The sequence below is a fragment of the Nicotiana sylvestris genome, chromosome 3 (genome assembly GCF_000393655.2).
Source record: "Nicotiana sylvestris chromosome 3, ASM39365v2, whole genome shotgun sequence".
In the NCBI taxonomy this organism is placed as follows: Eukaryota; Viridiplantae; Streptophyta; class Magnoliopsida; order Solanales; family Solanaceae; genus Nicotiana; species Nicotiana sylvestris.
Window position 1 is genome coordinate 127,251,087 of NC_091059.1, and position 24,727 is coordinate 127,275,813.

General features: G+C 36.9%; 1 protein-coding gene across 3 annotated transcripts; it reads right to left on the reverse strand.

The window, feature by feature from the left end:
• Positions 1–1,883: 1,883 nt before the first annotated feature.
• On the reverse strand, positions 1,884–19,242 carry LOC104218072 (MADS-box protein AGL42). 3 transcript variants are annotated; one of them, XM_070171000.1, is made up of 9 exons: positions 19,097–19,239; positions 18,603–18,628; positions 18,335–18,525; positions 16,136–16,220; positions 3,747–3,808; positions 3,563–3,662; positions 3,367–3,408; positions 3,242–3,283; positions 1,884–2,299 (listed from the first exon to the last, which is right to left on the reverse strand). In XM_070171000.1, exons 3-9 carry the CDS (start codon positions 18,514–18,516, stop codon positions 2,156–2,158), a joined length of 657 nt encoding a protein of 218 aa, XP_070027101.1. In that variant the 5' UTR covers positions 18,517–18,525; positions 18,603–18,628; positions 19,097–19,239; the 3' UTR covers positions 1,884–2,155. The 3 variants fall into 3 exon arrangements, with proteins under 3 accessions (XP_070027101.1, XP_009766770.1, XP_009766771.1); XM_009768468.2 differs by lacking the exon at positions 18,603–18,628 and having other exon boundaries at positions 19,121–19,242; XM_009768469.2 differs by having other exon boundaries at positions 18,603–19,236.
• Between the last annotated feature and the right edge of the window lie 5,485 nt (positions 19,243–24,727).

A 24,727-nucleotide genomic window follows, 5' to 3' on the forward strand; every position in this document is an offset into this window, starting at 1 on the left:
GAACTAATGGTAAGGAAATGCTTTGTGATTTTCAAGTATAGAAAATGCCGATAAAGTCGTTAAAACTAGGGGATAGGTCCCGTTAAATGTGTAATCTGGAAAAGAGTCGATGTAATTGAAAAATATTTATTAATTTAATGTTTTTGCGCGATAGTCTGTTGAAGACTCGGGTATATTTCACAAATGGTCATATAATTATAATCTTTTTTAACCAAAGTTATATAACTTTGCTTTTTCACACAAAAATCGTAAAACTATTACTAACTCACACAAAAATCACGGTGACCGAAAACTACAACTTTCCGGTAGTGTTTTCTAATTTTATTTTTAGATTTTTTATTTTTTGTCTAATAAATAATAATCAAGTTAAATTAGTAATGAACCAACCCGACCCTATCTGACTTGATCCAATACCCATATATAAAAATTAAAATAATACTAAAAGTGAATCCTTCAAAATATGATGATTCTATCTTTTATTTTTCTTTTCAAGATTTTCATTCAAATTAATATCATTATTATTTCAAGAGCTCTCTAATTATCCATAATTTTTTGTCATAGTCTCATGTATTCTAAACTAAATTTTTATTCTTTTTTTTCTTTGGAATTTAAAGGATTTACTATTAACTTTGAGTATTATTTTAATTTATATATATGAGTACTGGGTCGGGTGGTTCAGGTCGGATTGAGTCATTCATATTTTAATTTGATTACTATTATTTATTAAGCTGAAAATAATATAAAATATGTATATTATATGTCTAAAATTATATATATTATATACATATAATATACACATTTTATATAATTTTTGGCTAGCGAATGCAAGTAGTTTCGACCCATCAGTCAATTTTATATTTTTAAAAAAAAATAAGAATGACCTAGCCCGACGCGATCCAATACTCATATATATATATATGTATATATATATATATATATAAAATTAAAATAATACTAAAAAGAAACCCCTCCCCCCACCCCCCACCCCCACAAAGAAAAAAAGATTTTTTTTTAGTTTAGAATACAATATATTTTATCAGCTATTATTTTTTGGGATTTGCTAAAAAAATATATTTCTCTTATTGAGTTATTATTTATTAAACGAAAAAAATAAAATAAGAAAATACTACCGGAAAGTTGTGTCTTTCGTCACAATGATTTTTGTATGAGTTAGTAAAAGTTTTATGATTTTTGTGAGAAAATATAGTTATATGACTTTGATGGAAAAAAATTATAATTATATGACCATTTGTGAAATTTACCCGGAAGAGTATATATTTGTGATGTTCACATTTTAACCAGTTAGGAAGGTAACGGGCAAAAACAAACCCATATGTGTGAGAGATCGTGCACATCTTCAACCCTTAATCCTATAGGAGGATTCCGAATTTGAAGTAGATGGGTTCCTACAACAAACTGTCAATATACAATAATAAATAGGTTCACAGTTAGATATTTATAGACAATATATATATATATATATATATATATATATATATATATATATATATATATATATAGTGGCGGCCACTTTCAACCAAGGGTGTTAAGCGATATCCCTTCGCCGGAAAATTAAAATATATTGCTAGATAAATTTTTTTATTTTATGTATATTTATAATATGTCGACTCCCCTTGACTTTTCGATGTATCTAATTATTTATATTTATATAAAGTTTGGTTAAAAACTATTAGATTCACGTATAAACCTACATGTTACATTGTGGATCTTCCCCTATGGATCCTAGAAGTGTTTCCAAATATTTATTCATGCAAGTAAACATTACTATCTTTTTTCCCAGTTGTCGAATATGACCATAAAACAATTTCATCAGAAAATTGAGTTTAAAACGTAAACAAAAGAAAGAAACGATATTGTAAATATGCAACTCAAATCAGACTTCTCTATATGACTGTTGTTCAGGGAAATGTAGTTACACTTGCTAAACAACAAAAGGTAACCCAAAAAAAAAAAAAAAAAGAAGGGGAAAAGATTGCCTCTATTGGAATGTTTTATTTGTTGAATTTGCAAGCCCTTATGCGTGTAAACAATGGAGCAATGCTAGCCATTTATTCTATGTTATGTTACTGAGGAAAGCCCTAAATATGTATGCAATTGTGCAAATCGAAATATATCCCATTAATTGTCCCAGCGGCTATGAGCAGCGCATTGCAGGAAGGCCGATAAACAATTCAGTCTCCACCTCCAAATTCTGAGTATTTTTGCTACAGTTTCCCCTTTCTTTCAGCTGAGTTGGTGGTGGTGGTGGTGGTGCTGATGGCGTTGGCATTAGGCGGCACTGTGTTGATATATGATTTTTCAAATGTGCAATTGAGAACATAATTCCAAATATTAGTCTAACAAACTGTATAAATTAATAAACACATGATTAATTAGTATAACGAAGCCACAATGATATAAGCTGGCTACATTTCATAACTTACGCGTAGTCGGAAATATTAATTACAAATAAAACTAAGACCGAAGCACCGGTAGATATTGAGAAAATGTATAGAAATGGAAATTGAGTAAAAACCACTATGCAATCATGATAATACTCAACGCTTTACATGCATAAACACTTGCATTAACCTATATATGCTTATACACTTTGTATAACTGCACAAATGTTAGATTTCAGAAAAGCAAGGTACAATAAATCCTTATGATTTAGTCAAACGGGATTTGATACTATAACTTCGTTTTGCCAAAATAAAGAATAATCAAGGTAGGATGCCCTCTAACACAAAGCAAATTTTGGAACATCACTTCTTTATTACCGGTATGATTAGCCATAGTAGCAAAGTTAACTCTTTCCAAATGGGATTGCATGCAATTGAACTACAACTTCAGACAATTCCATTACCCCTTTTTGCTAATTAGAATATATAGAAGAAATCCTTATAGATTCAGTTTGCTTGTTCAATAAGTCAGGATTTTCACTAAAGCTAATATTCAACTATAAAGAAGTAAACAACATCTGGTATATATCGTTATATACAAAATTAACCTATGTACAGGCTTTGCTGACGAATCGACTCCCCTTGGACATCTGTGTCCAATGACTATGCATTTTAATTTCTTCAACTAATAGTCTAGGGGGAAAACGAATTGTGGAATATGCAACGGATTACTATATCTAATGGTATTAATTAAACTTAAAATAAAACTTAACGGGATCCTATATCACATGGTATGTCAATTAAATAATTATAGGAGTAGCAAATATCAGAGAGGTCACCTTTTCACGTAAATTTTTATTTTCTTCGAGCAATAGACTCTCCTGAACAAGACAAAAAATATATCAGAAAACAATTAATTTACCAAAGAAGTAAAACCCTAAAATGCATCAACTGTTCATCATACCCTGGCTTTTAGGCTTTCTATTTCGTCGTTGAATAATTGAGCCTAGAAAATGACCAACGAAGGAACAGGTTAATATATGATTATTGCGAAAACACCTAAATATTGGATAAAATGGTCTGATATTGCAGACAAGAAATAAGGAAGAAAAAGGAATCAAAGTGCATATTGCAGAATAAGATTAATTAATTGATAGTACTTTTCTGGCCCTAATGTTTTCCAGGCTCCTCTCGAGCTTGCTGTCAATCTCTTGTAGTTCATCCATTGAACATGACCCTAAGCCTTGGCCCATCAGCTTCCTAATTAAGGCATTTAATAAGTTCAACATTAATTTAAGTAAATACTCCAAATAGTTTGAAGAAGAAGCGGAGAGAATATATAACCGTTTGGAAACTTCAAGGATTTCTATCTTCTTTGCCATGTTAGCTGTCTCATGCTTCAAGTGCTGCATATGAAATCAATATCGAAAGAAGCCATACTTAAAAAAAATATAAATAAAAAAGAAGATGAAAGTGTTGCAATAGTTATATGCAAAAAGTGGATTATTAACATATTTATGATGATCGATGAGATATTCTTTATAGTTTTACCCGGTACATCGTTTGGTCATAAATTAGGTCGAAAATTAACAATCTCATAAAATGCAAAATTATAGATTGATTTTATGCTAATTATCTCCCTCATCATACCTCTTAGTTTCATCATACTCAATTGTGGCACATATTTGTCGATCATACAAGAGGGATCTTCTCAGTTTGGAAATGACAAACTAAATTTTATTAATAGTCACAGTTACAGATTTTGGTAGGAAGGTTTCTTGATTTTGTCCACTGTAAGATCTTTACCACAGTGCTAATTATACAAATATTTATGATATAGAAAGACTAATAATCTATCGTCAACTGAATGTCATCGTTATATTAGTTGTAAATGTAATATTGTAATTAAGAATTTTCTAGCTGTTAAGTTTGAGTTTAGCCTAGAATAATCTTATCTAGAAAAACCTCTAGACTCTCCTTTGTATTTTCTAGGTGATAAAATTTATCTAAAAATTGTTCTAGAATTCTCTTTTAACACCTATAAATAACCCTCTTTGTCCTAGTGGCTATTTGCAATAAGAAAAGTTGAAGAACTTGTCTCTTCTATACTCTTCGATCTTCTCTTCTCCGACAATCCTCTTATCTCCTCAACTATTCCTCTTCCTCTAACATGGTAGTATTAGAGTCACGACAAATAATGCACCACTTCTTTTCAATTTCCTCGTCTCAGCGAAGAAAGTCATGAAAAATGGTGTTTTCGAATGGTCAATTTTGGTTCTCAAAATGCATGAGAGATTGTAGATAAATGGTATGTAAAATCATGACGTTAAGTGGCTGAATTTCATGACAAAGACAGTGTTGTTCGTGAACATGGCTGGTGGCAACGCAGAAATGCAAGAAAAAGTGGCAGCATTAGAGGCGCTGGTGGGAACTGTTTTTTAGATGAGCAACTCTTGTCTGTTGTAACTTTTCTTGCATATCTTAAGGTAGAGACGAAAAAGACTTGGGCCTAATTTATTTTCATGCAGTAGAGGTCTGAATCTTAATGGTTCAGAGCCCAAATATTAAGTGTCTTTGTTTTTAAAATTTTAATCTTAATCATTCAGATTTTAATCATTAAGTGTGTTTGTTTTTCTTAATTCACAACTACTTAATGAGTCTGAATAGGCCTGTATGATTAAGATGTATAACAAAGATTTAGTTTCATTAAGATGCTATCATCCATATTTGTTACTAGATGCCGCCACCGCCTACCATTATCAACTACCACTACCATCATACTCAACCATTACCACCGCCATCCTCAACCATAGCCGCCACCACTACCACCACCCGCCACCCCCACCACTATCATCCTCAACCACAACTACTAACACCACCCACCATTATTAACTATCATCACCCACCACCACCATCCTCAACTATAATCGCGGTCGCGACTAATCACCACTCGCTACCATCCAGAACCACTACCAACCAGCGTCTTTAATAGGCATTCACAAGCACCCACATCATCACAACCATCATATTTTATATATATATATATTTTATTGACAAAGTATTAGATTAATTAGTATTTTATTTTAATTTTATGTTTATTAATTTTTAAAAATATAAATTTTATACATACAGATGTTAAAAAAACAAACAGTCTTAATCATTTAGTATTGAGAGCTTAATACGCATCTTAATATTCAAATGTATATTCATATTCAAATGTCTTAATCTTGATACACATCTTGATATTCAGATTCAGACGTCTTAATCTTAAAAAAAAATGCGGCCTTAGCCAAGAATGCAAAACCTGAAGGCGAAAAATAGGTTGTTATGTCAGGTTGTTGGCAATGATGATGCTTAGTGTTAGCCCCTCGGCTTGATTGATCCAATATGGCATGGGCGTCACGAGGGATTTACATAAGGGATCTCGGCACGACCCTATGATGGTTGTTGCATCATGTTGACAAGCCTGTTCAACATGGGCAGGTGTTGATGGGCATCGCTTGTGGCACGTCGGCTTGTGGCTTAGGTGACAAGATCATGGCATTGGCGTGGCCATGGCAAGGCAACATGCAGCAAAATCATAGCAAGGGTTGGAAAAGCCAAGGCAGGGCATAGCAAGGCAGATGGGCGCGTGCAAAGTAGCATCATGGGCGAGCTGGGCATGCAGCATTGGCAAGCATGCACCCAAGTCATGCTGCACACTGGCATGCGGGAAAACATGTCACAAGTTAGCCTGTTGGCGCCAGAATTCGAAGGCCGCGCCATGTGCCGAGCACATGCATGCAGTTGGGCAATTACCTGATTTCTAGCAAAGTGGGTATGTGGATTTTGCGGCAGTTATCTTGTAAAATTCGAATAATTGAACCCTTTGTAGTTGGGGATGTCAACTGCTAGTTAGGATAAGGCAGCATGTGCCATACATGTGCCAAAACGTGTGTCTATATATATGTGGGCATGGCAAACTTGTCAAAGGCAGAGTGTGGCTGTCTTTTGGCAAACTTTTGTAAGGCTGATTTCATGCATTCTTTATAGCATGTATTATAATACAAAGTTAGGAATTGATTCTTGTAATTGCGTGTCTTGTCTGATTTCTGTATGCCTTTTATATTCTAAGTTTCAAACCAAAGCGTGAGTGCAAAAGGAAGAGGCCCGAGTCATTGTATGTGACTATCGTGCAATGTCAAAACGAAAAAAAATTACTCTGTAGCAACTGGTATCAGAGTTCCGTTAGGAAGATCTTGGAATAATCATGGCTGGAAATGCAGGACTTCGTGAAAGAATTGAGAAGTTGGAGGCACTGGTCGAAATAACTGATGACGCCCTGCATCTGATATTCTGACGCAGATCCATGCTGTTAACATGGAACTTCAATACGTTCGTGAGAGTGTTGATACCCAATTGGTGGAATTGCAGACTTTCCACGAAACTGCTGAAGAGCGGTTGGAAAATTTACAAAAGGAAAATGAGGAACTTAAGACGGAAATTTGGATCATTCGACGGGATATTGTAAATGTGCCCCAAGGAGGTGGAGAACACACCAAAATTAAGATTCCCGAGCCAAATGCATTTCATGGCGTTAGAGACGCCAAAGAACTGAAAAACTTCTTATTGGACTTGGAGCATTACTTCTCTATTGCTCAAGTTCCAAAGAAGGACAAACTGACCATAGCAGTGCGATATTTTAGGAAGATGCAGCGCTGTGGTGGCGTACGACAAATTCAGACAATGAAAGTACTGGCAGACCCAAGGTTGATACTTGGGAAAAACTTTGTAACGTTTTGAGGGACAAGTTCTTACCCATCAACTCGTCTTGGGTTGCTAGGGATCGCTTGAAACGATTGAGGCAGACCGATTCTTTTTGGGACAAGGCCTTCATTGTACTGAAGAAGGCCATTACATCCGAAGCAATATTGAAGCTGCCAGATTTTAACTTGTCATTTGAAGTACACACTGATGCTTCAGATTATGTTATTGGCGGTGTACTGGTCCAGGAGGATCATCCAGTTGCACTTGAAAGCAGAAAGTTGAACACTACGGAGCAACGTTATTCTGCACATGAGAAAGAGATGGTTGTAATAATTCATTGTCTTCAAGTTTGGAGAATTTATTTGCTCAAAACAAAGTTCGTGGTACGTATGGATAACATGGCTTAGGCCTCATTTGTTTACGCTTAATGGAAGTCTGAATCTTAATCATTCAGATCTCAGATATTAAGTACGTTTATTTTTAAAGTCTGAATCTTAATTATTCAGATCTTAATCATTAAGTGTGTTTGATTTTTTTTACTTCACAACCACTTAATGAGTCTGAATATGTCTGTATGATTAAGATCTATAACAAAGACTTAATTTCATTAAGATGCTATCACATATTCATTATTAACTGCCGCCACCGCCTATCATTATCAGCTACTACCATGTCGCTGGCACCACCATACTGAACCACCACCACCACCTTGCCACCATCATCCTCAATCATAGCCGCCACCATTATCGACCATTACCAACTACTATCCCCACCACTCCGACCACCATCATTCTCACCCACAATCAACAGTCATCCACCTCAACTACCACAACTGACCACCCCATCACCATCAACCACAGCTAGCACTGTCCATCATTATAACCTACCAATACCCACCCACCACCTTCCTTAGTCACAACTACTACCACCAGCCGCCATTATTAACTATCACAACCACCACAAACATCCTCAATCATAATTGCCATCATTACCAATCACTACTAGCTACTAGCATGAACCATCATCATCAACCAAAACTACCACCAACCACCGCCTCTAGTCGGCATTCACCCGTTTGCCATCACTACCACCAACTATTATATTTTAAAAAATTATATATTTTACTGATAGAATATTAGATTATTTGTTTCATTTGAATTTTATGTTTATTAATTTTCAATAAAAATAAAGTTTATACATTCAGATGTTAAAAATCAAACAGTCTTAATTATTTTTATTCAGATCTTAATACACATTTTAATATATTCAGATGTGTATTTAGATTCAGATGTCTTAATCTTAATACACATCTTGATATTCAGATGTGTATTCAGATTCAGGCATCTTAATCTTAAAAAAAACAAATAAGGCCTTATACATACTTCAAAACTCAACAAACATTCAGTCCGAAGCAGGCCCGGTGGCAAGAGTTCTTGGCTGTATATGACTTTGTGTGGGTACACAAACCTGGAAAACAAAATCAAGTTGCCGATGCACTTAGCCGTAAAGAGTATTTACTGCAACTTATTCGCTCACTCAAATTGAATCAATTTTTTGGATACAATCAAGTTATGTGCCGCAAATGATCCATTATATGTGAAATTAATGGATCAAGTGAAAGATGGACAGTTAGGCAATATTGGATCGAGGACATTCTGCTGCACTTCGGGGGGGAGGGGGGGAATTGTGGTTCCTCATGGTGCTGGGTTGCATTGTTCTCTTCTAAAAGAGACACATGATACTCCTTATGCTGACCATCCGGGTGTTGAAAGGATGTTGGCGTTGCTGTTTCGAAATTATTTTTTAGCGAAAATGGAAGATGATATTGAGGCCTATGTGAAAACTTATCTAGTATGCCAACTTGACAAGACTAAACAGAAGAGAGAAGCTGGTTTACTACAACCTCTACCAGTTTCGGAGTGTCCGTGGGCTTCCAAAAGTTGATGGCAAAGCATCAATTATGGTGGTGGTAGGCAGATTCTCAAAGTATGAGATTTTTGTTGTTGCTCCAACCATTTGTTCTTTTGAAGTAGCTGCCGATTTATTCTACAAACATGTTGTAAAACACTTTGGGGTATAAAAGATATTGTGAGTGATCGGGATCCGAGATTTACAAGCCGATGTTGGACTGTTTTGTTCAAATTTTTAGGGACTGATTTGAAATTCTCGATGCAAGTCACCTACAAACCGATGGGCGGATCGAACATATCACTCATATGCTTGAAGAGTACTTTAGGCATTATGTGACTGCTAATAAGAGAAACTAGGTTGAATTTCTAGATAGTGCGTAGTTTTGTTATAACTTGCACATGCCTTTGGTAACTGAAATAAGTCCTTTGAGATAGTGTTGGGAAGACAACCTGACACACCGCTGGAAGTCGCTCAATTGAAATCATGGGGCAAATGTCTTATTGTTTATAGATATGCTCGAAACAAGCATGAATTGCTAGCATAGGCACCAGATAACTTGAGAAGAGCGACTAAAAAGATGAAAAAGTATACCGACAGAAACATGCGAACACTGGAACTCAATGTTGGTGACAAGGTGTTGCTGAAGCTTACTCCATAGATTTGGAAGAAAATCAGTAGCAAGATGCATCATCGTGGAATGATTCTAAAGTATGACGGCCCATTCGAAGTTATAAAGAATGTGGGTGAAGTAGCAGATCGGCTGAATCTACAGGAATGTCTCAAAATACACCCAACTTTTCATATGAGTTTACTGAAAACGTTTCATGAAGATGCTGATGATCCAACAAGGGCGGTGTCAAAACGTGCTCCTCTAGTAGAGCGCAAGAAATATGAGGACATTATTGAGAAGATTTTAGATCACCAAACGCTGGGTCAAAACAAAAATAATAGAGGGACAGAGTTCCTGTCTCAATGGACAGGGAAACAAGAGTGTGATGCAACTTGGGAGAAAGGGTCGTCTCTATGGCAATTTCAAGATCAAATCAAGGTGTACCTGGATTCTGCTTTGGCGATGAGCTCATATGGTAGGGGAAGTTTGTTAGTCCCTCGGCTTGATTGATCAAACATACATGGGCGTGACGAGGGATTTACATGATGGACCTTGGCACAACATTATGATGGTTGTTGCATCATGTTGATAAGACTGTCCAACTTGGGTAGGTGTTGATGGGCATGGACTGTGGTACATCTGCATGTGGCTTAGGTGCCAAGATATGATAAGACCATGAAATTGGCGTGGACATGGCAAGGGGAAGGCAACGGGCAACAAACGCATAGCAAGGGGCGTGACAAGGCAGATGGGCACAAGCAAGGCAGTGTTATCAGTGGGTGGGGCATGCAGCATTGGCAGACATGCGCGCAAGGCATGTTGCACACTGGAATGGTGGGAAAGCATGGCACAAGTTGGCTTGTTAGTGCCAAAATTCGAAGGCTACGCCCATATGTCGCGCATATACATGCAGTTGGGCAGTTACTTGATTTTCAGCAAAGTGGGCAATGTGAGTTTGGGGAACTTATCTTGTAAAATTCAAATATTTGAATCCATTGCAGTTGGGGATGTCAACTGCTAGTTTAGAATAATCAGCATGTGCCAAAATGTGTGCCTATATATATGGGCATGACAGACTTGCCAAAGGTGTGGCTGTCTTTTGGCTAACTTTTGTATGGCCGATTTCATGTGTACTTTGTAGCACGAGTTAAAATATAAAGTTGGGAAGTGATTCCTGTAACTATGTGCCTTGTTTGATTTATGTTTCTTTTATATTCTAAGTATCAAACCAAAGCGTGAGTGAAAAAGGAAGAGGGTTGAGTCATTGTGTGTGACTGCCGTGTAGTGTCAAAATGAAAAAGAAATTGACCATGTAACATATAGCATAGTGCAGATCATCCTAACGTGAAAATATCGAAGCCAAAAGTTTAATAGTGTAAGGAGTGCCAAGAAACTCAAAAACTTCATGTGGGATATGGAGCGGTACTTTTATGTTTCCTATATGCGAGATGAGGACAAAGTCACTATTACAACAATATACTTGGTAGACGATGCTAAACTATGGTGGCATACGCGCATAGCAGCCGACGTAAGCACTGGCCAGCCTAAAATTGACTTTTGGAAAGGTCTGAATAAAAAATTAAAGGATCAATTCTTTCCTAGTAATGCGGACTGGATTGCTAGAGACTGTTTGAAAAAGTTGAAGCAAACTAGAACGGCTAGGGAATATGTTAAAGATTTCAATTTTTTGATGCTAGACATGAGCAATATGTTTGAGGAAGACAAGTTACAAAAATTCCTGTATGGGTGCATTCGCGGGCGCGAATAGAACTTCGAAGACAAAATGTGAAAGACCTTCTTAGTACTATTACAGTTGCGGATGCATTGGGTGACTTTCAATTGGGACAAGAAGATTCTAACTTTTCTTTTATGTTCAAACATAAGAACAAGGGCAAGGCAACAAAATGGAAGAAAAAGGAAAATGAAAAGGGTGATGTTGTTGGGGACAATGCCAACAAGAAGGAAAAGCAAAGTGCAAGAACTTCAAAGAAAGGGGAACAAAGTGGCAAATTTGATGGTTGCTTTCTTTGCAAAAGACCTTATTCGTTAAAGAAATGCTCAAAGCTTGAATGCATTACTGCTCCACTTACAGAAGATGATATTAAAGCAGAGCAGCAAGGTAGAGAATAATAGTGTGTATATTTGGGACCTATGGTGGTGCTGAAAAATACGGAACCTGCTTCATCAAGGACGGTGAATTTTTTTTTTTGGGGGGAGGGGGAGGGGAGGGGTGGTGGTGGTTTATTTGCCTGTTAGCCAAGTAGCTCGGATTATGCCACAGACATGATAAGAGTTTGACATGTTGCTCCTTGTCATGGGCTATTGTGCGGTGGAAAAGTAATGTAACAACAAAAGAGTCCTAGGCGATAAGGCAATGTAACTTAGTGTTATGGCAATGACAACCTAGTGTTGTCTTAGCTTGGGTGAGTGGGCAGGCACCTAGGCACAATATGTGCAAATAACTTACCATGGGTAATGACATCATGGCATAACGACTCGATGTCAAAGCAAGTTCTTGGCACAATCAGGATGTGGGCAATGCAGAATTAGCATGGTCATGTGTGGAACTTGTCATGTGCATCGGCCAGGGCATGTACATAGGACTCGACAGAGGCAAATGACATGGCAAAGTTGACAAGGCTAGCCGCTGGCCTTGACTCAAAGCATGCAGTTGGGTGCAAGACACACGTATAAAATGCACATGAGGCAGTTGACAAGCATATCAAGCACAAGAAAAAAAAATAGTTGGGCGATTATTTCTGCCACTGTCTAATGAAGGCGGTTTTGTAGGCTAAGTGAATGCCTATTTTTATTGCTTATCAGTTGGGTATGTCAACTGAATTAGGAAAAACTTACTCATGAGAGTATGTCATGTGTAATAGGCTGATTGCACTATAAATGTATGCTAGTCGCACCTAATTTCCGATAAAAAGAGTGAATTCCTAAGGGTAGCAAAAATATTCTAAGGCATTAAACTAGGGTATTCTTCGTACTAGGTCAAATGGTGGCTTCTTTGTTTTCTTGTATTCACCTTAGTAATACTAGTTGTGAAAAAAGTTTCCTGTATATTGTGTGCCTTCAACATTTGCTTTTTGTTCACTCTGCTACCTTACAATCAAATTAGATTTAAATGACCCTAAAATAAAACTAAGTGTTGGAAGGCTGAAGTCAAGTGCTGAGCTTGACTGTCGCATGGAGGTGATTCTTGTGCTTAAGAAAATTACAATTGTGACAATAATGAGAGACCTTTGCTTCAAAATAAAAACATATTTGGAAAAGATAGGAAGGAAAGATAAATAAACTCTCACACCCATTGCCAACGCTAGGATGATGCCATATTTGAAGAGGTAGCCAATGCAACCACCTCAAAAGAAGCTTAGGAGAAATTAAAAGATTTCTCCAAAGAGTTCATAAGCATTAAAGATTTAAAAATAAAGAAAGTTTCGAATTATTCTTCTAAAAATAAATGTTGTTATGTTAAGTTAAAAAGGTAAGCAAAAAAAAGTAAAGGATATCCATGTGGTGGAAAAGTTCATGCATTTTTTAACATTTAAATTTAATTATGTAATGTGTGCTATTAAGGGGTCTAAAAATTTAAACGTTATGATGAGAGGGCAATTGAAAGGTTCTTTACAACCCCATGAAGAAAAGATCAAGAGGACACAAGAAGAGCTAATAGAGCAACTTTCTTAAAATCAAGGCATCCCTTAAGGATGATGGAGGTGAAAAGAGTTATAGAAGGCATGAATGTAGGGTCGTGAAAGAGAAAGAAGCAATAATATAACAGTTCCAACAATGAAGAGAAACGTAGACAATCATTTAGAGATCATGATCATAGAGAAGGACGAGGTTGATTGTCGTTCGTAATATTTGGACAACGGAGCGCCAACCATGTGTTGCCGATACAAAAAAAGTATTTCATGAAAGTCTTGGAGTTCAAATATGTGAAGACTCATGATCAAGTTGTAAACACTTTTACGTATTCTTTCAAGTTTTCAGTTTTTTGAAGACTGAGATCTAAGTTGCGCGGACTCTTCGATTTTGGTGACATCTCCGTCCTGATACAAGATGGGGATGGGGACAGGATACATCCCGAGTTCGGTCAACTGACTTCGGACACTTTGATCGGAGTTCATCGACAAATTTGGGAGAAAAAATGAGATTTTTATTTCTCAAAATCAAAAATAAAACAAATTTAGGAGTTAGGACAATGAAAGAATAATGTCCATCTTAGAGAATGAAAGATTGAATTCTACAATATTTATGTAAGTTTTTTACAGAATATCTCTCAAAATTTACAATATTTTTATAGCTCTATTTTTTATTAGCCGAATCTCCGCACCCGTATCATAATTGGATTCGCACCCCCCGAACCTTAAAATTTAGATTTTACCGAATCTGATACTCCAATCCGTTCCCTTATCGGATACCCGTACCCAAGTCCGAGCAACTTAGACTGAGATCAAGGCTTGAAGCAAAAAAGAAAATCCCAATTTACATCTAGAATATCCACACCCTTAATTTTTTAATTTTCTTCTTTGATTTACTCCAAGTCTTGATCTCAATTTTCAAAATTTTTAAACTTTAGAGGCTTCATAAAAATATCTACAATGCTGGATCACAAGTCTTCACATATTTGAGCTCCACTTACTCCTTGGCAATACATTTTTTGTATCCACACTATAATTGCTTGCTCCATTGGCTAAAATACCACAAACTGCAACCATCCTAGTCTTTTGTCTCTTAAAAGTGAGAAAAATATTGACATTACCTTCTTTCTTGTCATCAATAAAGTTGGTTTTCTCTTCAATGTTGTGTGGCACTCTAAAGTAATGGCCAAAGATATGACAATGTTAGCACTCAAGTTTCGATTTTGTCATACCTTTTTCATTTGTTTCTTGATGGCAACCACGTCCTTCCCTCTTCCTTGTCCACAATCATAATCTCTAAATGATTGTTGATCTTTCTTTATTAGTAGAGTTGTTAATGTTGCTTCTTCCATGAGTGCCACATTCTCTTATTGACGAGCTTTCACTCTCATTCACTAATGCTTGGATGATGCCAAGTTGAGAAGGTCAAAAGAAAATAGAGCGATGTACAAAATTCTCTCTAAAGAGTTAATAAAATGAAAAAGGTAAAGCTTCAATCTCTAAAGGCCGACTTTGAAGCTTTAAAAATGAAAATATCCGAATCCATTTTTGGATTATCGTTCAAAAGTGAAACTCGTTGTGAATCAATTAAAAAGATACTGAGTGAAAGTAGAAGTTGTCCATATGGGTAGGAGAATTATGTGTTTTTTAACACCTAAATTTTAATTATGTGATGTGCATAATTTTGGAGTCTAAAGATTTAGATTCTATCGTTAGAACAATTAAAGGGCTCTTTACAAGTCTATGAAGAAGAAGAAGATCAAGATGACACACAAAGATCCACTAGCTAGAACTATTTCTTGTAACCAAGGGATACTTAAGAATGATAGGAGGTGAAAAAAGCTATAAAGGATGTAGACAAGGAAGAGGACGTGATGGTCATGGTTGAGGAAGAAGCAATATCAACAATTACGACAATAAAGAGAAAAGGCCAAGATTCATTTAGAAGTGGTGGTCGCAAATAAGGAGGAAAAAGAGGATGTGGTTACCACCAAGAAGAAATGAAAAAGGTATTACAAATCTAAATTGAGTGGTACAATAGTCATAAATTTGTTCATTCCTCCTTATTTTTGTTTTCCTTCAGTGCTAGAACGTAATGTTAATTCTTCTTGGTTAAAAAAAGTAAGACAAAAGGGATGAATATAGTTTGCGGTATTTGGATAACGGAGCGAGCAATGATGTGTGTGGAAACAAAGAAAGCACTGCCCAATTAAAGGAAGTGGAGCTGAAAACTCCTAAGCAAGTTGCGGATGAATTTACGAAGTCGTCTTTCAAGTTGAAGATTTTTGAAGATTGAGAGATTAGTGATGGTGTAAATATAAATTAAAATTTTCTAAGTGCTTTGCTAGATAAAGTTTGAGTTTTGTCTAGAACTTCTTTTGTGCGTCTCTAGAAGGATAGTCTTATCTTTAAAACTCTGAATTCACTCTTGCATTTTCTAGACGATTAGCTTTATCTAGAAGTACGTAGTTCTAAAATTCTCCTGTTAGTCCCCTTTATACTTGCCAATTGAACTGAAAAATGTTGAAGAACTTCTCTTCCAAAAACAAAGTCTTCTATTAATTCTCCTATAACCCTCTTAATTATCTCCTCTAGTATTCCTCTTCATCTAACACTATTGAAATAATAGCTTCAAAAGTAGCTGCACATATATATATATATTTTGTCGATCAAACACAAATAGCTTGATACAAATGAAATCCAATATTCATCTATACACAATTATAAAATTTAAGGCCCTATTCCATAAATTGCTATACTAAATTGCTTGATGCACATAAAAGAAAACCATGGAAGTAATTCAAAAGAACACTGACCTCCATGTACTGCTGGAGTTCAGTGCTGTTGTCCACCACCGTTTCTCTTGCACGTTCGTGATATCTCTCAATTGTCTTTTGCATACTGAATCACCCAAAATGAAGTAATTGTAATGCTTTCACCAAAACTAAATTATATTGCACTTTGGAAACCTAGGTATGGGGTGCTTTTGTATAGTAGATGGAGGCACTATATACTCAACATATATATTAAGATCCTTGAATAGGTTTAACTTTAGTTGTCTTTAATTAGTTCTCTCATTGAGTAACTTGTTATTGCTTTCTCATTTAATTTATGTTAGATTTAAAATCATATAGTTTGATTTGTAATGTCTCCAATAGGAGCTAGTTTTTCTTATAGTTGCATCACTTCACTTGAAAAAGAGAAAATATGAAAAGAATGAACTCAGACACAATCAACAAGACTTTAGTTGGATTTAGTCCCAAAGAAATGAGGGTACTCGAGAGATAAGAGGGCGACCTAACACATAAAAAGATGCATATATAGGAGTACAAGCAGTAGTAATCAACATTACATGTACCATATATATTGTTCAAAAAAAACTAAAACAATTAAAAGCTATGTCGCGAGGGCTCTTCAAAATCCTTGTCGGACCTGTGTCAATACAACATAGGTGTGGGTGTTAGTATGAGATCCACACTGGATTTAGTCAACCGACCTTGGGTGCTTTTTACAATATCCATGAACAAGAAGTATAGATTGATCAGGTATTTGGTTTCATTTTGTAGGTTTATGTCATATACTATATATATGGACTATGGTTATATACAGTATGAGTATGTTTTGCTGTTGTACGAGATATCTTATGAATAAAATATTAGATATTATAAAGAATAAAATATTATTAATTTTATCAATAACTTTAATTAATCGAGATATATAGTTATATGTGTCGTAATATTCATTTATTGGTTCTATCCAAGTACTTGTATTCGTAATCGGATCCATACACCCGAATCCTAAAATTTATGTGGTGATAAATTTGGCCTCTAGATCCCGCACTCATATCGGATACTCACACTCCGAGTCCAAACAACATAGACTAAAAGCCGTACCTCGACCCCTCCCCCACCAAATTCCATAGGGAAAAAACCCTCCCATTTACCTAATAACTCCACTCATCAAAGAAACTTTCCTCAAGATGTAAAAGAAATGTGCATATCATAAGGTAATAAATTAAGAGAGACCTCTATCATACATGGTGTGTAGGACAGGCCTTTGAGTGGCATAAAATGATGAAAAAGACCATGAGATATCTACAGCATCAGAACCTTCTAGCCAATCTAAGTTCACCATAGCTAGCTAGGCTTACTTCATGTTCCATATAGCTAGCTCCTTCGTGATATATATATATATATATATATATATATATATATATATATATATTTGTTCAAGACTCCATTGAGCACCACTAAATGAAATTATATATAACATGTTTCACTAAACGATCATATGTGCTAGTTATTTATCCAGAACTCATTTAGATTTTTAAATCGAAAAGTAGATGCATGTATACACTTATTTTAAGGTCGGAGCCAAAAAAAAAAAAAAAATCATGTAGAGAAGAAGTTGAAAGAATAATATTATTGAAACTCAAATGGAGTGTTTTACTCGATTGCTCAAGAAGGTAGTAAAACCTTAAAATTTATCAGGACTGTTCCATCGGACGAAGCAAACACTGGTGATAACATGATGAAGTAAAGATTTAAATGAGACATCCAAGTATATGTCTCAGAAGTAATGAAACAATAATCGATACGCAGCAAACAGACTGAGTGGGGGTACACAATTGATGCATACGAGGTCATGACGAGACGAACTTAAAAAAACAGTGTCATCGTACTTTCTAAGTACACAAACACAAAGTCCATGCCCCTCCTTACAGCAGCTTCAAAGATCGAAATTAGAATAGCAAGAGAAAACGTACACATTGAACACAGTGAGAACTTTCTTTTTCAATGGAAAAAAAAGAAGAAGAAGTGAGAGCATCAAGTGAATAGCGAACAGATCGAGTACGAGACGAAGATGGACCCGTTAAACCAATTGATTGATATTATATTATTGGATAAGGGAAACACTGTTTTAATGAAATTAAAGGATCGGAGGGTATGCAAGTTCATTAATTATTGTAAAGATATTTCAATAACAGAAGGGGAAAAAAGGATCGGAGTAAGTACTTGGAGCTAGCAAAATTGTAGAGTCTTCCTTTCTGTGAGAAAATGATCAAAGCAACTTCAGCATCACAAAGAACTGATAGCTCGTTAGCTTTCTTCACAAGTCCATTCCGGCGCTTTGAGAAGGTTACTTGCCTGCTTGTTAAATTCTCTATTCGTTTCATTTGTACCTTTCCTCTCACCATTTTTATTTTCTGCACAATTAATTTTGTCAATGACAAATGCTCTTAATCAGGATGAAACTCATCGAATATTAAGAACGAAAATTTACCAATAAATTAAGGTAGCTGAAAACCCGTGCAAGAAGAAGTTGATATCCAAATGTTTAAAGAGAAATTAAGGCAAAGCTGAATATCCAAGAAATTCACAAGCCAAAAGATTGTTGGAAGAAAAAACTAAATCTGAGAAATAAATACTAACAACTTCAAAACCCTAAAAGAGTTCTATTTCAGAAACTGAAGTTTTCAGCACACACACACACACACAAAAAGAAAAAAACAGTTGCAAAAGACTGTGGAAAACCCTAGCTGTGAAAATCTACACTTACTAGGATGCACCGATGAGATTTGAAAATCTTAGAAAAAACATTCAGCTATGAAAGAATTAATGAAGGCATTAAAAATTTGCTAAAAACAAAAGAACAAGACCAGAACCCAAGGATGAAAAAGGAAAGAGGATGAAGATAGAACAATCTTAAGAATAAAAAGTAAGCAATTGGATTCCTAGAAATACATAAATAGAAGAACCAAGATATATGAAGGATCTTTATTTTTGGGTTGATGCATCAACCTTCATTTTCTGACCACAGAACCCAAAGTTTCCATATTGATCATTGTTCTCTAATTATTCCATATGTCTCTTTCCATCAGTCTTATATTACCCAAACAAAAAAAGAAAGGAAAAGCACAAAAACAGTAAATAAAATAAAGTGAAAGACCGGGCAAAACTCATTTTTATCTTGTTTTAGTAATCACATATCAGAAAGCAACAGCAAAGATAAAGAGACCACTAATTCAGGGCCAGAAATGGGATTACACTTTATTTTATTGCTCAAAGAGTTGTTAGACACTTCAAAAACATATTTCTATTATCTTGTGGTACTTATCTTTAGTTTTTTAATAGAAAGATTCCTGTATAATTAGCGCAGCAAAGAGCATCAAAATCTTAATTAGTGACAGGATTAGGAAGTGATATGTGCAGGTCGATGTCAATCTATATTACTCGTCCATTTCAATTTATGTGAACTTGTTTGACGGAATTTAAGAAGAAATGAAGACTTTTGAAATTTGTGGTCCTAAACAAGTTAAAAAGGGGCCCAAAGTATTTGTGTGGTTATAAAATCTTCTTATTGAGGGTAGAATTGTAAGTGTAAGCTAAATTATTTTTAAATTTAGAAAGGAATCATTCTTTTTGGAACATATCAAAGAGGAAATAGGTTTATATAAACTCGAAGAGTATCTTAAAAACGTTGGCAGAGAGATGGCCAATGGTAACAAAGATTGTCACGTGGCTCACTTCGTTTGGCGAGTCTGCTTCTACTTTTGTGCGTCCTTTGACTGCTGCTATACTAAATATGTTGTACTTCTTCATTGGCCCTAGTTTTTATTTTAAGGCCCTAATATTATATTCGAAGTATTCACATTAAACTTTGGAGTCCGAAACCAAAATGTGTTTTTTTTTACTCAAACTATACAACTAGATGGTAAAATAGAAAATTACATTTTTATATATAGCGCCACAATACCTGGTGCTATACATTAACAGTAACAGAACCGTTAATGTATAGCGCCAGGTATTGTGGCGCTATACTGCAAAAGGTGACATTTACAGGTATAGCGCCACAATACCTGGCGCTATACAGTAACGGAACCGTTACTGTATAGCGCCAGGTATTGTGGCGCTATAATAGATTTTCCTGGCCCCACCAATAATTTCGGACTTCAATAATTCAAAAGCGTATAGTGCCAACGTTTTTGGCGCTATACATATAAAAAAAATCCGGCTAGCCATTTCCTATATAAAGAGGTTAGGATTGTATAGAAATTCATCCAAAAAAATTTGTTAACTCTTGTTGAAACGTTTATTGTTCTTAAATTCTCCAACAGTTTTTCATTATGTCTGAAGAGCGTAGAATAAGAGTTTCATTATATTGGGGGGGTGAGGTTGTGATGGAGAATAATTCTGTGGGCTACAGTTTACCTGCTCAGTGTCATGTTAAATTGCCACTTACAATAGAGTACGATAAATTGATATCGTTATTATGCAAAAACTGAGTGTGAGGAAACGTTCAGTTATAGTTAAAGTAACTGGAAGATATCCGTATTCCGTCACTCCGCAAGGGGTTTTTTTTACTCGGAGTTTAACATCGGCGATGATGAAACTTTGAGTGATTTTTTGAGGACTCCGGACGAATGTCGGGAATTTCTTGTAATCACAATGTTGGAGATGTACGTGAAGGTCGAAGACGTTCCCAAAAACGAGGTTGTGCGTAGCAGAGATAACCCTCAGTCATTGGGTGGTTATTCTGGAGCAGTTTTTGCCGGACAGGTTCCGGATGAAAGAGTTTTCATTGATTTAAACTTATCACCAGCGGCGAATGAGCAACGAGAAAATAATTTATACTCTGTTTTCCATAATTCACTAGACGAGTGGTAAGCTTTAATTTTCATTTGTGTTAATTATGTATATTTTTGCCGTACTTGAATTTGTATTAACGCTCATATATTTAATAGGGGGTATCGGCCGGATATGAATTTTACAAGTGCCCCATCCGGTAGTCATCACCTAATTGAAAACGTACATCATGGAATTTTATCACATTACGACTTGTAAGTGAAGTGATATAAAACCATATGGATATCATTTATTAATTCGGTAGCTAATATTTTTGTTGGTTGTGCAGTGAAAACGAGCAAGTTGAACCACCTGTACTCACTCAATTGACGGAAAACGACGTATTACATCGGGATCTGGCAGATGCACAGAGTGAGGAATAGAACAGTGATTACGATAACAATGCCGATGAATCCGGAGACGAGACACCCTTTTTTCGTGAGGATGGTGATGAACAGGTGAAGTTGGACACCGTTACTGGTACTGTATGAACCAGTTTTGCAAGGTTCCCGGCGAACCTATTTGTGATTTTCAGGAATGGGTCGATGAACCATGTTATCAGGAATGTTACAGAGAACAACTGCAGTTTCTTTATAATACGTGTTTAAGACAACGAGAAAAAGAAAAAGAAAGCAATACAATCATTGCAGACTTGAGGGTGAAACTGAAGGATGTGGGAGAAGAAAAATGGAAAACGCAATGGAATTGTGAAGCACAAAAGGAACGTAAAAAAAATATAAATTGGAACTTGCGGAGGTGAAGGCGAAACTGAAAGATGTAGAAGAAGAAAAAGAACAACTGCAAGAACGATTTAAGTGGTTGGAGCGGAAAATAAATGGCAACAGGGGCTAAACAGGCTATGTATGTGTTTAGTGTATTTTTCATATTTCATGTATTTTGATTGTGTTGGCATGCTATGTTTGTGTTTGTGCTGTAGTAATGTTTTCCTTGTTTGTTGTACTAAATTTTATTTTAATTGAAGTAGAAGTTAAGTTTAACTGCTTGTATTGTTTTACATTTTATTTTATGAAACTATCAAACAAATGGAGAACTAAAAAAAGTAATGAGCATATTCGATTAAATATTGTTGTTAATTTATACAAAAATATTGTCTGGGAAATGTCAATGTGTCCCGCATCCGGTGTGTCTCAATGTAGCCGCTGGCCTGAGGCGCATCCCCTCCCGCCCGGGTACGCTATCAGGATCATCATCATCAAGTCGTCTCCTTATAGCTGGATGCGGCGCAGGATGACATGTATCCGTAGTGTTGTCAGCTCCAGTAGAAGGCTATATAATAATATGAAACTTAGTATAGGAAAATACATAACAATTCACAACAATTTATATTGTCTTACCATCATCATGTCTGGATCCTGAATATAGTCATCTGTCGCAGCATCGCATGAACCCTTAAAAAGGAAATTAATAAAGTTAAAGAAAATAAATAAGTTACAGTTAAAACAAATTCAAATTCAATACTAATAAATTCATACCTGCGCATGTGATGTGGAGCCATAACTCAGTCGGTGCCCACTATAAAAATCTCGGGTCGATCGATCCTCAACAGTGGTGGACGGGCCTGGGAAGTATCTACCCCAATCCACTCCTTAAATATCTGAGTCCGTGATCAATAATTGACCCGATGGGGTCACCTGCGATGGCACTGGAGTGTGATAAATTCCAAGGCTGTAAGACGGCATGTTCGTCTCATGCATGCCACCTGCCATATCAGAAGCAACATCAACAGCAGGAGCCTCAACGCCCCCTTGCCGGGGACCACCTCCTCTCCGCCCACGACCACGTCGTTCGGCACCACCTGCACGTCGGGCACCACTAGCTCGTGGGATACCACGACCTTGATGGTACTGCGTTGGGTCCATATAATCAGCATCGTGTGCCAAACGCTGATCCGATCGGGCTCGCTGCAGTGTCTGGGCAGCCACATCCATGAATCGACGACTATACTCCTGCATGGCCATAGGATCGTGGACATAACTCTGCATCTGCTGCCCCATATGATAGACGGTATGCAATCCAATCGCCTGCACAAAGTAAAAAATATAAACTACATATTTGACACTAAATTACAGGTATATAATTAATAATAATAGAAAATATACCAGAGCCTCGTGTCTCCCGGCGTATGGGACGTACCGACCATGTGCCTGATGAACTGGGTTCCCGATAAAAAGTCGGGAAACAGTGCGGTACCATTCCATATAACGTTGAATAGGAAAGTGCTACGGAGGTGGGGTCAAGTCCCCTCGCCTGTCCCAAGTACCCAGCTGCTCGTTAAGCCATGCCATAAATGTGTCGTCCGCCCTGGACCGATCATCCCTCTCATAATGTAAAGCATGCCATGCAGGCGGAGTCGGTATAGGCTGCGGCAGGCCAAACTAGCGAAATACCCGCTCGGAGGCATGATGCTCGACAATATCGAGGCATATGAGCGGGACAGAAGCCCTCCAAATATGTCGGCCGAACGTGCAATACGCTGGCAGGGTACCTATCACCTCATCACTATACGGCGTCCAGATGAACTATCAAATAAGAACACAAAAAGTTAGTATGCGCAGCACTAAGTTAATCTATAACAGGTAAGTTTAGTTAGATATTCACCTGTGCGTCATCCAGCAGATCCAACACATCCCTGCAGATGGGGAGATTATGATGGGCATCATACTCTCGTGCAAGAGTACGACGCATAACCCACCTACAGGCTAGAGGGAGTTGCGAATTTCTACATTAGCCGGTAGCTGTGGTAGAGGTGGCTGAAACTGCAGAAATCGCTCCCAGGCCCAAACCTAACATACAAAGTTGACGTAAATTATAAGATTAACTATAACTAAGTACAATTGTAACTAATGGACATATTATTTGAATATATTGTCACCTGTAGAAGCGGCAGAAAGCCACAAACGTCTCTCTGTGTGCCGATGCAAGCCCGACACATCTGCCTGTACAGGTATGAGATGACAGCACCACCCCAGCTGTAGATGGCTGTATCCTCGAACCGGGCAATATGATGCAAAAAACGGAGGCTCACTAGGTTCCCCGAAGTGTTCGGGAACAAGACCCTCCTAAATAGAAGGAGCAACAGCAGCCTCATATATCGTTGTACATCCACCTCCGCTGACTCGTCGGTGATAGTATGGTGGATCTGCACCAGGTGGTCTCTAATGGGGACCAACTGTGTACGACTGGACCCAGACGCTACCTCCTCGTCCTCCGGCATGAAACCCGTGAGCATGTGCACCATATCCCAATATGCCTGCCGCAAATAATATCTCATGGTCGCAGGCAGTAAAACTGGCAAGCCATCAACGGACAAGCCATATAAAATCTCAGCGTCCTGCAGTGTGATGGTGGCCTCGCCGATTGGCAAATGGAAAGTGTGTGTCTACGGTCGCCAGTGCTCAATCAACGCCGTGATCAAAACATAGTCGAGCTGTATCCGGCCAATCCTAATAATCCTATGTAATCCCATTTCCTCCAGGTAATGAACCACGCGAGGATGTAGAACGCGGGGAGGACTCAAAAACTCCCACAATAGATCCACTCTCCTAGCCCGAAAAGTCTGCGTAAGCAACTGTCCGTCTCATATATACTCGGATCTATGCTGGGGCTGTAGGGCTAATAGATCCAACGTCCGAGGGACGGGATGTATAGTCGCGTCCTTGTCGTCAACTGTAAAATCATTAAATTATCATTAATAATTATGTGTTTTTTATTATAATTTAAATTCATATTTTTTAATAACTTAATGTACAAATTATATATATA